Here is a 16,617-nt window from a genome sequence, read left to right on the forward strand (position 1 = left end):
CGGCAACCACCAAGAGAACCGTCAGTTTCATGTCCTGTCCTCCTCCGCTTCTCCTCTGGTCCTTGGTTACCCCTGGCTACGCGCCCACAACCCTGTTTTCGATTGGGCCAGGGGCGGAGTTTCGGGCTGGAGTCCCGATTGCCACGCCAAGTGCCTTCGGTCCGCCCTCCCTCCGGCCGGGAGGTCCGTTCCTGTCGCTGATCCGTCCCCAGACACCCCCAATCTGTCCTCGGTGCCTGCTGAATATCACGACCTGGGGGAGGTTTTTAGCAAGAGCAAGGCCCTCTCTTTACCGCCCCACCGTCCATATGACTGCGCCATTGACCTCCTGCCGGGTGCCCCACTACCATCTAGCAGGCTATATAACCTGTCTAAACCTGAACGCGAGTCAATGGAGGACTATATCCGTGGGTCCCTGGCTGCCGGAATCATCCGCCCGTCCACTTCACCCGTGGGAGCGGGGTTCTTCTTTGTGGCTAAGAAGGACAAATCCCTGCGGCCTTGCATTGATTACCGGGGTCTGAACAATATAACTGTAAAGAATAAATACCCGCTTCCCTTACTGGACTCGGCATTTACGCCCCTCCACGGTGCGACCATCTTCTCAAAGTTGGATTTGCGGAATGCGTACCACCTGGTGCGCATCAGGGAGGGAGACGAATGGAAGACGGCCTTCAAGACACCCCTGGGACATTTCGAATACTTGGTTATGCCCTTCGGTCTCACCAACGCCCCTGCCGTATTCCAAGCCCTCATCAACGATGTGCTCCGTGATTTCCTTAACCGATTCGTCTTTGTTTACTTGGATGACATCTTGATTTTCTCGCGGTCCCCCCAGGAGCATCATCAGCACGTTCGCCAGGTTCTCCAGCGCCTCCTCGAGAATAAACTGTTCGTGAAAGCTGAGAAATGCGAGTTTCACGCAGAGGAGGTCAGCTTTTTGGGCTTCATTGTGGGGCGGGGCCAAGTAAGAGCTGACCCTGAAAAGATCCAGGCTGTCACTGAGTGGCCCGTTCCTACCAGCCGGAGACAGCTCCAGAGATTTATCGGCTTTGCCAATTTTTATAGACGTTTCATCCGGGATTTTAGTAGGGTTATCTCGCCCTTAACTAAACTCACCTCTCCTGCTTTGCCGTTTGCCTGGTCTCCTGAGGCGCAGACAGCCTTCGAGAAGCTTAAGAGACTATTTACCTCCGCTCCCATCCTGCACCAGCCCGACCCTTCACGGCAATTCATCGTGGAGGTCGACGCCTCCGACTCGGGAGTGGGGGCCGTGCTTTCGCAGAGGTTCGACCCCCACAACCGCCTCTGTCCCTGCGCCTTCTTTTCCCGGCGATTGTCCTCGGCCGAGGTCAATTATGACGTGGGGGATCGGGAGCTCCTTGCCGTAAAGCTGGCCTTGGAGGAGTGGCGCCACTGGCTCGAAGGGGCGGAGCAACCATTCATCGTCTGGACCGACCATAAAAACTTGGAGTACATCCAGTCCGCCAGGCGCCTCAATCCCCGTCAAGCTCGTTGGTCCCTCTTCTTCAGCCGCTTCAACTTTCTCCTCACCTACCGCCCCGGATCTCGGAACGTCAAACCCGATGCCCTCTCCCGCCAGTTCGCCCTGGAGGATAGCCCGGTCACCGCAGAAACAATTATTCCCTCCTCGTGTGTGGTGGCCGCGGTCCATTGGGATATCGAGGACACCGTCCGAGAGGCCCAGACCAACGACCCCGACCCAGGTAACGGCCCTCCAGGTAAACTGTTTGTTCCCGATTCTGTCCGGTCTCAGGTGCTCCAGTGGGTCCATGCCTCCCGTTTCGCCTGCCATCCTGGTGCCGGTCGCTCTCTCTCCCTCCTCAGGAGACGCTTCTGGTGGCCCACGATGGACACAGACACCCGGGCTTATGTCGCCGCCTGCCAGGTATGTGCTCGGGCCAAGGCCTCCCACTCACCCCCTTCTGGTCTCTTGCATCCTCTCCCAGTTCCTCGTCGCCCTTGGTCCCACATCGCCTTGGACTTCGTGACGGGCCTTCCCCCTTCCCAGGGGAACACGGTGGTTCTCACCATTGTGGACCGCTTCTCCAAGGCCGCCCATTTCGTTGCCCTGCCTAAGCTCCCCACAGCCAAAGAAACTGCCGACCAGCTGACCAGTCATGTCTTCCGACTCCACGGCATCCCGGTGGACATCGTGTCCGACAGAGGGACCCAATTCACCTCTCAGGTATGGCGGTCTTTCTGCGACGGTTTGGGGGCCACGGTTAGCCTCACGTCCGGGTTCCATCCACAATCTAATGGGCAGACGGAGCGGGCCAACCAAGACCTGGAGTCGGCCCTACGGTGCACAGCCTCCGCCAACCCCGCGACCTGGAGTACTCACCTGCCCTGGATAGAGTATGCTCACAACTCCCTCGTGAGTTCCGCCACTGGTATGTCCCCCTTCGAGGCATCGCTGGGATATCAACCCCCTCTCTTTCCCACGGAGGAGAGGGACCTCGCCGTCCCGTCTGTTCAGCGCCATCTCCAGCGCTGTCGCCGGATCTGGAAGAAGGCCAGGGCGGCCCTTCTTCGGGCTGGAGCGCGCACTAAGGCGACGGCCGATCGCCACCGTGTCCCGGCGCCCGTATACCAACCTGGCCAGATGGTTTGGCTCTCCGCCAAGACGGTCCCGCTGAAGACGGACTCCCGTAAGCTGTCCCCCCGATTCCTGGGACCGTTTAAGATCATGAGGATCATAAATCCATCGGCGGTGCGCCTCCAGTTACCCCCGTCTCTCCGGATTCATCCGACCTTTCACGTCTCCCAGGTTAAACCAGTCCGGACCAGCGACCTGTGCCCTCCGGCCGATCCCCCACCGCCCGCCCGAGTCATTGACGGCCACCCGGCGTTCACCGTCCGCCGCCTGATTGACGTTCGTCGCCGTGGTAGGGGCCTCCAGTACCTCGTCGATTGGGAGGGTTACGGTCCGGAGGAGCGATCCTGGGTGCCCAGGGCACGCATTCTGGACCCCGACATGGTGAGAGACTTCCACCGCGCTCATCCTGACAAGCCTGGGGGTCCACCAGGAGGTGGACCTTAGGGGGGGGGTACTGTCATGATGTCAGTTTTCCCTGTCCTCCCGTGCTCTCTCCCCCTCCCCTACCTGTGTGTCTGGAGCTGGGTGGAGTGCCTGACTCCTCCCGTGCACACCTGGGGTGCATCAGCCTAATCACCACCACCTGCTGCTGAGTACAAGAAGGCTTGGCAGTCTACACTCGGTGCCAGACCGTCCGCGTGTAAAACGTGAATGTTTCTTGCTAAGCTTTGTTATATGGTACTTTCCGGCAAATGCTCATTTGGATTTATGCACCCTCCAGATTCCTGCCTCTACTCGCCCAGCTCCTGCCGCCACGTTCCAGTCCCGGTATCGCTTCCAGCTCGTCTTGTCTCCTGCTCGTCTCGTCTCCTGCTCGTCTCGTCTCCTGCTCGTCTCGTCTCCTGCTCGTCTCGTCTCCTGTCCGGTCCTGGTCTCTGGTTTGTCACCCGCTCCCCGCTCTGGTCTTCGTCTGATCCGCCTGCCCTGGTACCGCACCTGCTTCCATCCCCGTCCTGGTCCTGTCCTGCCCGCCTCTACCTGCACCGCACCCGCCTGACCCGTCTCCCGCTCCCCGGTTCCTGTACCTGCTCTTGTGACCTGTTTAAAGACTGCATTTTCACCGCTGTAAATAAACACTGTTAAAACTGCTCTGGTCTGCATCCTTTGGTCCTATCCGCACCGTTACGACACCAGCAGAGGAGGAGCGGTGGAGAGGGGCTGTGAAGAGGAGAGGGGAGGTACAGGATGCAGACATGTGCAGATCCAGCATTTATGTTCAGTCAGACATCACAGATTGCACATCTTTGATCCTTTTAAATTGCCACATTTTAGTCTTAAAGGAACCCTATGTAAGATTTTGAGTTTTAATCTTATAAACTTGCTTAAATGTGTCCCCGGCTATCAGTAAAAGCTCTGTTTGATTTGAACATGTTTATCTCATAACAATTATAATCCTGCTTTATTCTTTAGTTACAAAAACATTGGACATGACCATAGACTGTATAAAGAGATGGACTAAGGAAGTGTGCCAACACCCACAGGGCTCACTCCAGCCAAATGAAGCAGTCAGTTATATGGGCGAATTTGGGGCAGAGTTCCATATTTGGAATTCTAACCGCGAGTATTATAGCAACCAGAGCCAATCAGTAGCAACGCTGTTGAAGGTAATACCCCTTCCCACCTGCTCCGCTGGTTTGGCAGGGAGCAGATGCTTAGCCATGTGTAAAACAAATAGCTGTTTCCAGTTTTACTGTAGTTAGCTCCTCCCTTCAGATATAAGGCAGTGTCTACCGGTAATCTGACCAGAACTGAAGAAGCCACTTGGATGAGCAGCGAAACATCACTCCTACAACTTTTTATCCAGTTGACAGATTTTGCTTTTACTGTGGATCAGGCCAGGACGACTGAGGGATTACACAGACATCTACAGCACAAATAGCGAAATGAAAAATAAAAAAAGCCTCAAAAGAATCATGTAGAGCGGGTTAATACGAATCTTTTAAGACGAAAATGACGTGCCTGGTAGCAGCAGACCAGTCGATGGAGCAAGAAACTCGTCCATGCTCACTTCCTATTTGGATTTTTTTTTTTTTTTTTTTATAATTTGGTGTTTTGGTTCTCAAGACAATTATCAAGTCAGAAAGCAGAATGAGCCTCTCATTTGGGTTGCCAGTTTCAATCCTGAAATCCAGTTGGTTTAAACCTAAAAGGACTCTCTCTGATCTGAATCCTGACTACATTACTACATCATTAATTAGTGCTAGTGTAGCCTCAGTTTATTTAGCAAATATAGTGAAACTTTTGGAGTCTTTAAACTTTCAAATAAATTACCCAATTTAACTCTTCAAACAAACAAGTTATGTAATAGTTAAAATATTCACAGCTGAAACGGCTTTAAAGATTGTATGACCCTAGCATGTATACCAAAAATAATAGTAAGTTTTGCAGTACTGGCTCCTGTACAAATAGGTTTTCCTATGTTAAGTTCATATTCAGCATGTGGCCATCTAAGCATCTAAAATCCACCCACAACTACATTTCAAATACGTGCTAAACTGGGCAGCTTACTATGGACCACACCTGGATATCTGAAGGACGACTGACACCTAACATGTATCCACATTTCAAACCCTGCCCCTGCAACCAGGTGTTTTTATTTAGAAGCAACTGGCTGGAATCTGAGTAAACTTTTGTGACATCATCAGCTACTGGAAATTGCAGAGGTTACTGAAAGCAGCAGAAACTTAGACTTGGGCATTTTTTTTACCAGAAAGCTGCAAATGTACATACAAATTTGAACAAATTTGTTGGTACCAGTCGGTTAATGAAAGAAAAACTCACAGTTGTCACAGAAATAACTTGAATCTGACAAAAGTTATAATAAATAAAAATTCTATGAAATTTAACCAATGAAAGTCAGACATCTCTTTTTCAACCATGCTTCAACAGAATTATTTTTTAAAAATGAACTCATGAAACAGACCTGGACAAAAATTATGGTACCCCTAGAAAAGACTGAAAATAATGTGACCAAAGGGGCGTGTTAATCCAAGGTGTGTCCACTAATTTCTTTTATACATTCCATATTTAATTTTCCTTTGTTTATTTCCCCAATGTTTATAAGACCATAAAGGTGATCATTTTTCATTTGAAACCAGGGGTGAAACTCCCAGTTTGGTCTAGAGGGGGGGACAATAAATCGATGGAATTTAGAACTATCCTTTGAAGGGAGCTGTAACGATACCTAATCAGAAATTCAATAACTATGTTATGCTATTATTACACTACTATTTTCCAGCTGGAGCTGACATTGACACGTTGCACATGCAAGACAAAATTTTACTCTACGGATTCCTGAGTGAAGGATGCACACCTTTGGTTTGATTATGGTGCTTTACGTGGACTCATTTGGCTGTATCTTTTTGCACACGCGCTTCACATGGATGTTTTTAATTGAGAATTATGCTTTTACCAAAGCCGAGGAGGAGTTTTTTGGCTGTGTTTGCTTCATATTATGTATTTGGCTTCAACTTTATACGCGGATGCTGCAGACTGTGACTGACTGTGGAAATTATTAAGCACAACACTTTGAGATGTCCGTTTAAACCCTCAGTTGTCTAGGTCTGATCCATCTGCCACAACACTTTGACTGTGAGACACTGTTTCTTCAACTCTTCTGTTTCCGGTAAGAAAATACACAGCGCTTTTGGCACTTGGCACAGATGTTAAAACCCAATCTCTACAATGTGAGTGTGGGCCATTTTTTGGCGCGATTTCTTGGTGCAAGGCTCAGTTGTGACTTGTGTTGTGACCTGCACTGCTGTTAATTCAGTTGGCAGCATTTGATGTTTTATCTCAGAACACTGGTCACACTGACTGTCCAGGATCTTACAACATATTGTACCTATCAAGCGTAAACTCATAATTTCCTACCAAACTGGAACAATATTGTAAATGTTTGGTTTATCATAAGTCTAGTTTAAGGTCGTGAAAACTACTTTCTGTTGTTCAGCCTTTTAGGCTAATGTGAAATCTTACCGAACAGAGCACAATTTAAGAAACAACTAAAAAGTAAAATATAAAGTCTTGGGTTCACTCGTTTGTTTACTAGCAGGCCAAAGTGGGATGTATATTTCCCATACTTTTATGTGCAGTTTTGTGAGTATATGTAATATGAGCCAGAGCTTCTGTTATATTTCATGTGTTTGCTAGTTTTATGGTGTGAACTGTGATGAAGAAGTGAGACCACAGTAAACATCAGTGAAAAGAACTCTATGCCTGTCGTGTTTGTGGTCAAGTGGGCATATGTTACGTTAGCGATAACTGTTAATGCCTTACATAAACATACCAGACTGTTCGTTGTCTATGTGTTACGTAAGCATGTCGTACTGTTATTCAGCCTGTTGTTCTCTATTTTATTGTTATTATTATAACTTACCTTTTCAAGGTAAAATGTCTGTTCTTGTGCATTTTTCGCTGGTGTGACTTATATTCTGGAGAGACATATAGTCTGAAAAATGACTAGATACAGATGATAATACTATTAAAACATCATATACACAGTTCAATAGTAAAAAAAATTGGTTTAGTATTTAGTTTCACTTTAATATCCCTCCACCATATCTGCTGTGTGCTAGTTCAGAAGGCTCACCAATGTTCACTTGAAAGAATGAAATGGCCAGGTTTGAGAAACATCTTCTGACTTCTAACATGAAAAGGCAATCAGAGCACTTAAATACAGACATTTGTGGACATGTTTCATCTCATCACTCAGAATACACACATGTGAACAGCATCAAACACAATCTGCTCTCCTCTACAAACGTCAGGAACACAGCAACACAGAAACTGCAGCAAGACTGCAGCAAGGTCTTAAGGTAAAAAGGAGTCGGCTGAGGGCCAAGAGGTCTCAGTGAGCAGTGTGGAGGAGGCTGACCAATATAAAGAGCATGACCACTGACAGCTGTCACATTAAAGAATACTGCTGAGCATTTGAATTTTCGAAGCATATAACTATTTGCAAAAGAAAATTGAATTCTGTCAACTGAACAAAAATTTTAATATGTTCTGACAGGGTTCTTGAAAACCACTGCCTTACTTTAGTCTAAAGGGAGGAGATAGCTACACTGAAACTAACACACCCTAATTGTTTACAGTCAACAGTTTCTGTTATTAGTTATGTTCATTGAACTACCCTAAGCTGTGAACTGTCACCGGAGTCATACGATGCAAACCGGACAAGTCAAGTCAATGCTATGATATATTGATTTTGGCCAATACAATGGAATGTCATTGGACCCCTTAACAATAAACAAAACAAACTGTGATGACACACTTAACAATCCCATAAGGGTTTGCATAGCCTAAAAAAATAAAAAACACAAATAAAAAAATAATAATAATAAATCAAAACAAAATAAAATAAAAACTTTGCATAGCCTATATTTCTAAATTTTACAAATAATACTTCTTTAAATGTTTATAAGGAACCTTCATTGGAGGAACACTGGAGTTTAGACTGTATATATAAATGGACATGGCTAATCTGCTAGTCGCCGTGATTCCAAATAGGAAGTGAGCTTGGGCACACTTCTAGCTCCACCAACTCTGGCTCCAATTCACTTTATATTGAAAAACCTTTACTCCCCTCTCTGTAACTGCTACTGTCAAGCTCGTCATTTGGGTTTTTTATTTTATTATTTTGTCTGTAAATCAATATATGAACATTAATAACAAACAAATCCAGTGCCTTCTTTCTTCGAGATTGCTCCCACTAGCCTTAACAATAGGTTTGATTCACAGTGTTGCTAAGCGAAGGGGTGTCACCTTCCACAGCCCCCCTCCAGACTGGCTCTTTGCTTGGTATGATACTCCAAATTCACTCCTGTAACTTCTAGCCTCAATAAGCTTCATTTGGCTGGAGCTGAATGCTAGGAGTGATGTCACACTCACTTCACTAACTCTACTTCTTTATACAGGCTATGGAGTTTCCCCTTTGTATTCTGTAAAAATCATCTGAATGCCTGAGAGAATTGGTATGGAGGTGTGGTTATCCATGTGTTACCGTGAGCTGGGGTTGAGGTCTTCCGCTTGGAGCGGGGGGTCTTCTCCTGAGCTGTCACATATGTTCCTGAGGTTGGAGACCTTCTGTCCAAACTAGAGGAAAGATGGAAGCTCAGGATGTCCTTCTCCACTGACTCCTGCAGGATATCACATGACACAGGTTATTTAGGGCAGACCTATTCTGCAAAATCAACTTTTCAGAGGTTTTAACCATGTTAGAGCGGTTTCCTCTTCTCATTTATCCTTACCAAGTTGTATTTGGAGTGATTTGTGCATGTTTGAGCAGTCTTTAATCACATATTTTCAAGATGCCATATTGTCGACCAACTCTTGTTTTTACCGCAACCAGTACACACCCACTGCTCTGTACTTACTTTGCTCTCCAATCTTATTTTAAATCGGCAGCTTCATGTAAAAAATCTGCAGCTCACTATTGTGATGTGCAGCTATCCACAGGATGGGCCAACAGCTTTAACATGTGCAAATTATAATCTATGACACCCATGGATCATTATGTTATAACTATGTAGCAGACAGGCACAATACATCTTCTTTAACAACATTAGATTCAAGGTACACTTTATTGTCCCTGTAGGGAAATTTGTCCTCTGCATTTTGCCCATTATTCAATGCCGCGGGGGCAACCTGTCAGGAGCAGAGAGCTGCAGTGAGACTCATGATCTTGAGCTAATCTTGGTCAGGACTACCTTACTTGGAGGATTAGACCTCTTGTGCATGTTTTGGCTTGATAGGGGAAACCGGTGTGCCTGAAGGTCAACCCACCCAGACTCAAGGAGGCGTATACAAAGTAATTCAAAGTGCTTTACAGAATAAGAAGGACATTAAAATCACATAAATCAAAGCATAAATAATCACAAATAATCATCAGAAAGTTAACATTAAAACAGAAGAGTGCAGAATAAAAACCTTTCAGTCATATGCACAGCTAAACAGAACTGTTTTGAGCCTGGATTTAAACATTGTCAAAGTAGAGGCCTGTCTCACATCTTCAGGAAGACTGTTCCAGGTTTAAACTGCATAAAACTTAAACGCTGATTTCCCCATGTTTAGTCCTGACTCTGGGCACCAGCAGGAGGCTGGTCCCTGAAGTCCTCAGAGTGGGAGATGGTTCATATGATCTCCCAAAAATGATCTCCTCCTCTCCTCCGACTCTGGCCACCTCTCCATCCTCATCCTCTTGGACCTCACTGCAGCCTTCGACACAATCAGCCACTCCATCCTCCTGTCCCGCCTCAAAAACTCACTCAGCATCACCGGCTCTGCTCTCCTCTGGCTCCAGTCCTACCTCACAAACCGGCAACAGTTCATTCACTTTAACCATTGCTCCTCTTCCATAGCCCCCCTGCAGCAGGGAGTCCCCCAAGGTTCGGTGCTTGGTCCTCTCCTCTTCATTCTCTACATCCTCCCCCTCGGCAACATCATTCGTCGTCACGGTCTCAGTTTTCACTGCTACGCTGACGACATCCAACTTTACATCTCCACAACATCCATCAACCCCACAATCCACTCCACTCTCACCCACTGCCTAACAGACATCAAAAACTGGATGAATCACAACTTCCTCAAACTTAACAGCGACAAAACAGACTTCATCATCATCGGTCCACACAACATCTCCAAATCCTCACAACACTTCACCCTCCACTTTGACAACACCACACTCTCTCCATCCTCACTCATCCGTAACCTCGGTGTGCTCCTCGACCCCACTCTTTCATTTGTACCCCACGTCAAGCACATAACCCGGACTGCATTCTTTCACCTCAAAAACATAGCTCGTCTCCGCCCATCACTCACCTTCTCTGCCGCTGAAACTCTCATCCACGCATTCATCACATCCAGAATCGACTACTGCAATAGCATCCTCTACGGTACACCATCCAAAACCCTCAATAGACTACAGTACATTCAGAACTCCGCTGCCCGGCTCCTCACCCACACCCGCTCACGTGAACACATCACTCCTGTCCTCCACAAGCTACACTGGCTCCCCGTCCCTCAGCGCATCCACTTCAAAATCCTTCTTATCACATTCAAAGCTCTCCACAACCTGGCCCCTCCTTACCTCACAGACCTGCTCCACCACCACACTCCATCTCGCTCCCTCCGCTCCTCCAGCTCCAACCTCCTGTCCCTGCCCTGTGGGACCAAGCTCTGAACCTGGGGGGACAGAGCCTTCTCCATCGCTGCCCCCACCCTCTGGAACTCACTACCTAAACCCCTCCGTGACTGCTCTGACCTCCCCACCTTCAAGAAAGAACTCAAAACTCACCTGTTCAAAATCGCTTTTAATGTTTGATTTTATGTTGTAAATTTTGTGATATTTTATTCTTGTATGTATTGTGAAGCGACTTTGAGTGTCCTGAAAAGCGCTATATAAATAAAATGTATTATTATTATTATTATTATTATTATTATATGGCACTAACATGGCGGAGATGTACTTTGGTGCTAAGCCATGGAGACACTTGTTCACAAGCAGAGCTGCTTTAAAGTCTATTCTTTGAGCTACAGGAGCCAGTCCTGAACACAACACTTATGTGCTTGTACTTCCTGGTTCTAGTTCTGGTTTCTAGGAGAAATAAGAAAACTCTACCCAGAAAAACCTGGGCAGCTGAGAATCGAATCCAGAACCTTCTTGAGGCAAGCATGCTAGCTAGACACACTGTGCCACTAACACTATGGGGTTTAAAAAATATTGTAAAAATTTTATGCCTTGAGACTAATCAAAACTTCATCTAGTACCTCAAATAGATACTCACTTGAGCAGGTATTGATGCTCTTAATAGTCGTTTTTCCAGAGCTAGTTTGGCCACTTGTTCGAGGAATAAAGGGATGTGTACCTTTCCTGTTTCTAGCTTTTGGTACCAGTACTTAAAGGTCTTCAAAGCAACTTTTCTTTGGAAGACCAATGGCATAACTGGAAATAAATAATAAATTGAATGGTGAATACAAATATATGTGTAAATAAATGCGTTTACATGCATAGATTAATGTGTACATTTATTTATAATATTAATAAATCCTGTAAACCAGTCTTCCTTACATTTAAACGTGCTATTTTGTACATTAATTTGTGGTGACTCTGCCAAGTAACTTTCTTTAAACAATACCTGCCTCTGTAATTCTCCAGAAATAGCATCATATTATTTAAAAAAAAACAAAAAAAACCCAAAAAACGAAACTGTATTTTAGGAGGATATTATGCAAAATTGACTTTTTGGAGCTTTCTACCATGTTATAACACGCCCTCGTGAAAAATATTCCTGAAAAGGCTTTAGAGATCTCTCCCTGGCACAATACGAACATACCTCAGCTGTAAGATTCTGTCCAATGCTCAGCCCACAAGCCTACGTCTTTCCTGCCTCCACACGGCACACCTCCAAAAATATACTGAAGCAGGAAACAAAACAATGCACAACTTCACAAACCTGATGCAATGTGCAGTAGTTTCATTAGTGAAATGCAAGAAGATTGTGTTGTGATAGCATTGTGAAGGGGGAGTAACTTAGAGGGAGGGGCATTTTCAAAACCATACAAATTTAACATGATCTAAATATCTTATGTGTTAGCAGTTAATACGCCATAGAAGTAAAATATCCCCTCATTAAGTGTCATAAACGGTATTGAGTTTCCAGCTTTTTCCCCAAGTATTGAAAAAGAGTTTGAACTTTTAGCATCACAGTGACACTAATGTAGGCAGCAAAGCTCATTTTGGGTCTGAAAATGTGATAGTTTTCAGACGGCTTTGGGCTCATTTGACCGTTTGCAGCATTATTGTATTTTGTGAATGGAGTCTTATAAGGCAGAGATGTAATACTCTTTCATTGCTCTAACACTTTCATACTTAAGACTTTCATAGAGATTTGGTGGTAAAAGGAAGTGAGCTATCTAGACTGAACACTTGTGGAGTGGTTTCTCAAGGTCATTTCAATATCTTTACTACAGAGAATCGTAGAGTATGCTGCAACTGGATCATCATGAGAAAAGAACATTTTCTGAATTGAGAACATTTTAGTATAATTTCAGTAGCTTGTTTATATCCATCAAAATAATTTAAAGAGGATATACTGAGCTGATGTCTGCTATAGTTATAAACCATGACACCTATGGATCATTATATTGAATATTGCAATTTAAAGTGTGCCAATTACATCTAAAACAACTTAGGAAACAAATCTGCTGACTTCCACGTTAACCGCCATCATCGTAAACGACGTCACAACAAAGAGCTGTGCAGCTGTTAGCACCTCCTACGGATAGCTGCACATCACACTAGAGAGTAGCAGATTTTTTTTCCATTTGTACCAAAATGATTGCGCAACGGTGACAAATCCTATGAGTATCACACATTAAGGAAATTAAATTGGAGGACAAAGTAAGTACAGAGCAGGGGCGTATATCAGTGCTGGTGAAAACGCAAATTGATTGGTAATATGGTTCAAACATGCACAAATCACTCCAAATACAACTTACTTGGATACTTTGAGGACATTTAAAAGACAGCTGGAGGATACACTGGGGACACATGGAGGACACTTATGTTACCTGGTCTGAATGTGCCCTGTAGACCATCACATTGTGGGGGTTGGGCTTCGCTCCTCCCTGCAGAGCCAGTCGGATCTCCCCCTCTCTGAGCTCCGAGGAGGGGTGAAAGGGGCTCCACTCCCCCCAGCGCAGGGACTGGAGGAAGGCCGCTCGACCGGAGGCGGTGGCCGACAGCTGTGGAGACAAAATAAGCAATATAGAGAGGGTAATTTGTACATATGTAGGGCTGGGTTATATGATGATAAATGAATTGTGATCTCATTTATCATCATATAAAATATTATATGTTTTATGCAATTGCATGGTCAAACACAGACACATTTCCCCATCCACTTTTCGTAAAACTCACCCATAGAAGATTTAATCACAGTGAAACGTGAAATCTCAGAAGAAGCACATTTTATTTACTACTTAAAGACAACTAAAAAATACAATGTGTGGATGAAGTGTGATGGAATCATGATCTGTTTGCAAGAAAACTGAGATATTCATTTTTGCCGTATCGCTCATGCCAGCATCACCGAGGACCTAACCCACCCAGCACAGAACTGTTCATTTGGATAGTGAACAATCAAGGAATCAGATGGGTTACTTACTATTACGGCCCTGGGCCTTAAGTCATTTTTTGTTGTTTGGATTTGTCTGTGTGTTCCCAAGTCTTCTTGTTTTTCCCTTTAAAACATGGCTGCTGGATCCCTGGGCTGTGATTGGAGGACCGTCTTTCAGCCTTGCCCACTTTCAGCCACTTCCCTCCCCATTTAAGAAGATTGAGGACACCTGCTCGGGGTTGCTGGCCTGGAGTGTATGTGGTCTCTTTAGCTCAGTCACTACAGGGGTAGTGGCTTTGTTTTACGACACTCTTCGATTGTCAGTACTGACAGTGTTTGTCTGTTTGTAAGATTTTGTCATTGTAAAATTCGTGTTACTTTACTTTTGTTTTGTTTTTTTGGTTTAAATCCTTGCAAGGAACCCTTTGTTTATATATGTTTATTTCCCTTTTGTTTAGTTCGCCCTTACATTCCTGGTAATTAAATTACCTCTTATTTTTACCATTTTTCCATCTTGGATTTTTTTTCTTACTGCCCTTCCCCACACGAGCTGGGTTGTAACACTTACCTATCTTACTTTTTTGGGATCCTTCAATTCTTTCACCCCAAATCACATTGCACCGATAATTATAGCTATTGTGATCAGTAATGCTAGAACAGTAGAATGTTCACAGGCATTGGTAGCTGTAGGCAAGAGAGGCAGGTGCTTGAGGCGCCTTGACCTCTTTCTTTCATACTGGCTCAGTACTGTAATAGGTGGCGTTCCTTGCTCTTCTGAAGTTTCAGCCTTTGGACGCAACAATATGTGGTGTAGTGAGACCCATTTTAACTGTGAGCAATCACTAGTTGCTCTTTTATTATCATTTTCTGCCAAAGGGTTTGTGGTTTTCAATTCAAACCCTTTTTTACTATTAAATAAAATAAATAAAAATACAAAATGGATTCTAAGAACATATGTTCAGAAGCCTGTGATCAGTACAAGCATTTATGGTCCCGTTCAGGTGTTTGATTTTCAACAAAAAGTGTGACTGTGACTAACTGTAAAACTGTTGCCTAATACCAGCTAGCTTGTGACAATGTTGTCTGAGAGGGGTTTGTTTAACAACACAAATCAGCTCACCTGTTGTAGATTCAGCTAAATCTGTTCTGTATGGTCAGATTGTAGTCAAATAAAGCTCAGAATAAAGTCTAACAGAGCATCATGCTCTACAGTTATCATCACACCCCCACAAAATGTGGATGACATCAGCTGCAAAGTATCAATATGAGTTCATGAGGAAATCACTGTTTTTGGAAGAAATATCCAAAAGATAAATCAACAAACTAAATCTACATTTGTTGGAGAATTAAGCCCACAAATCTGCAAAATGAATCTTTGACAACAATGTTGTCTTTGGGGTTGATAATGGCTCCACTTTCTGAAGCTATTGTGAACAAATTACTTCACTTGTATTTATTTCTACTGACAGAGAAGATACTGAACTTTGTGCCAGTTTTTGTTTCATGCAGAAAAGCCCAGTAATTCCAGAGATACTAACCATAAACCAGGTCAACAAATCGGCAGTCTGACAGTTACAATGTTGTGATGTCACAAGAACCCAACCTATTAAGAGGCACCCACGACTAATAGATTGTGTTCAAGATATTCTAGAACATAACGTCATCATTACACGTGGACGACAGGGGCTTACAGAGTTGTTAAGGGATGATATCACTTCCAGGTCCAACCTGAAACTTCACAGCTGATTTCTAGCTTTGTCTCTTGTTTGTGTTTAAACATGCACTTTTGAAAGGAAATTGTTTTTGTTTTCTAGTTAAACTGTGATAATCTAGCATAACCAGATCACCAGTGTTTATCTCTGTATATGTGTATAATTGTGGTCACTACTAACGCTAGCTTAGCCAAGCTTCATACCTCGACCTTCCTTGTACACTTACTTTCTGCCACAGTTATAACTATAGATTCATACTTATGACCTTGTTAGCTTTAAACTACTGCAATTTCTAACATGAGATGCGTTGTCGCTAAAAAAGAAGGACATTGTAAACATGTTTATCGTTTTCAATCAGCTGATGGACCCAGAAGTGGCATAACTATAGAAGTATTATGGATTCACTGTTTTTCAAAGAAATATCCAAGTAGAAAATCAAGCAATGCTGAACTAGCTCCATAAAGGTAAGACGTTAAATAGGTGGCTTGTTTTCATGGGGATGGATAAGTTTAATGCCATACTGTGGAAGCAAAGCAATAACAATAACTTAATGGAGACGAGCAGATTGCAGCAGAAAAAGTTACATAGTGCACCTTTAAACACTAATTCTACAGTGTTGTGATGTCACATGAAACCAGCCTATTCTGAAGATAATCATAAGTTCCACCTGAAGTGCACCTGCAGATCCATAAATGTGATGAGGTTATATATATGTGTGAGGAGTGATGGATTGTGCTGTCAGTGGGTCTCTCTCTAAACCATGACAGAGCAGTACTGAAATCTCCCGCAGTCATTAAACTCCTCTTCGCACAGAGCTTTGTTTTGGTTTCATCCTGATTTACGCCGATTGAAATGTGACTCCACAAAAAAACTGCCAACGAGTTAAGCCCTGGCAGAGGAGAAGGGGAGCGGGCATGGGGAGGGCGGGGCAGAGGAGCAGGGGAGCGGGCATGGGGAGGGCGGGGCAGAGGAGCGGGCATGGGGTGGGCGGGGCAGCGGAGAGAGGGGTTGCTGGTACAGTTCAATGATTTGGGATTTATGTTTTGATAATAGGATTCTATTCAAAGTTCTCATTTTAAACACGTCCAGAAGAATTTACAAAAAGACTCAAATATGAACTGACAAACCAATACAAGAACCATATTTCTGTTTATTTCTGCAAAAA

At 44.5% G+C, this 16,617-nt stretch overlaps 1 protein-coding gene across 1 annotated transcript in view; it reads right to left on the bottom strand.

Annotated features, from left to right (window-relative positions):
- The window catches only part of LOC117373734 (nephrocystin-4-like), a 272,836-nt gene that overhangs the window by 166,126 nt on the left and 90,093 nt on the right, over window positions 1–16,617 (bottom strand). The window contains exons 9-10 of the mRNA XM_055223162.1: window positions 13,193–13,366; window positions 8,625–8,760 (exon numbers count right to left, since the gene is read on the bottom strand). Of these exons, the coding sequence (XP_055079137.1) occupies window positions 8,625–8,760; window positions 13,193–13,366 (310 nt within the window). The remainder of the gene's footprint in view (window positions 1–8,624; window positions 8,761–13,192; window positions 13,367–16,617) is intronic.

Source organism: Periophthalmus magnuspinnatus, chromosome 7 (assembly GCF_009829125.3).
Source record: "Periophthalmus magnuspinnatus isolate fPerMag1 chromosome 7, fPerMag1.2.pri, whole genome shotgun sequence".
Classification (NCBI taxonomy): Eukaryota; Metazoa; Chordata; class Actinopteri; order Gobiiformes; family Gobiidae; genus Periophthalmus; species Periophthalmus magnuspinnatus.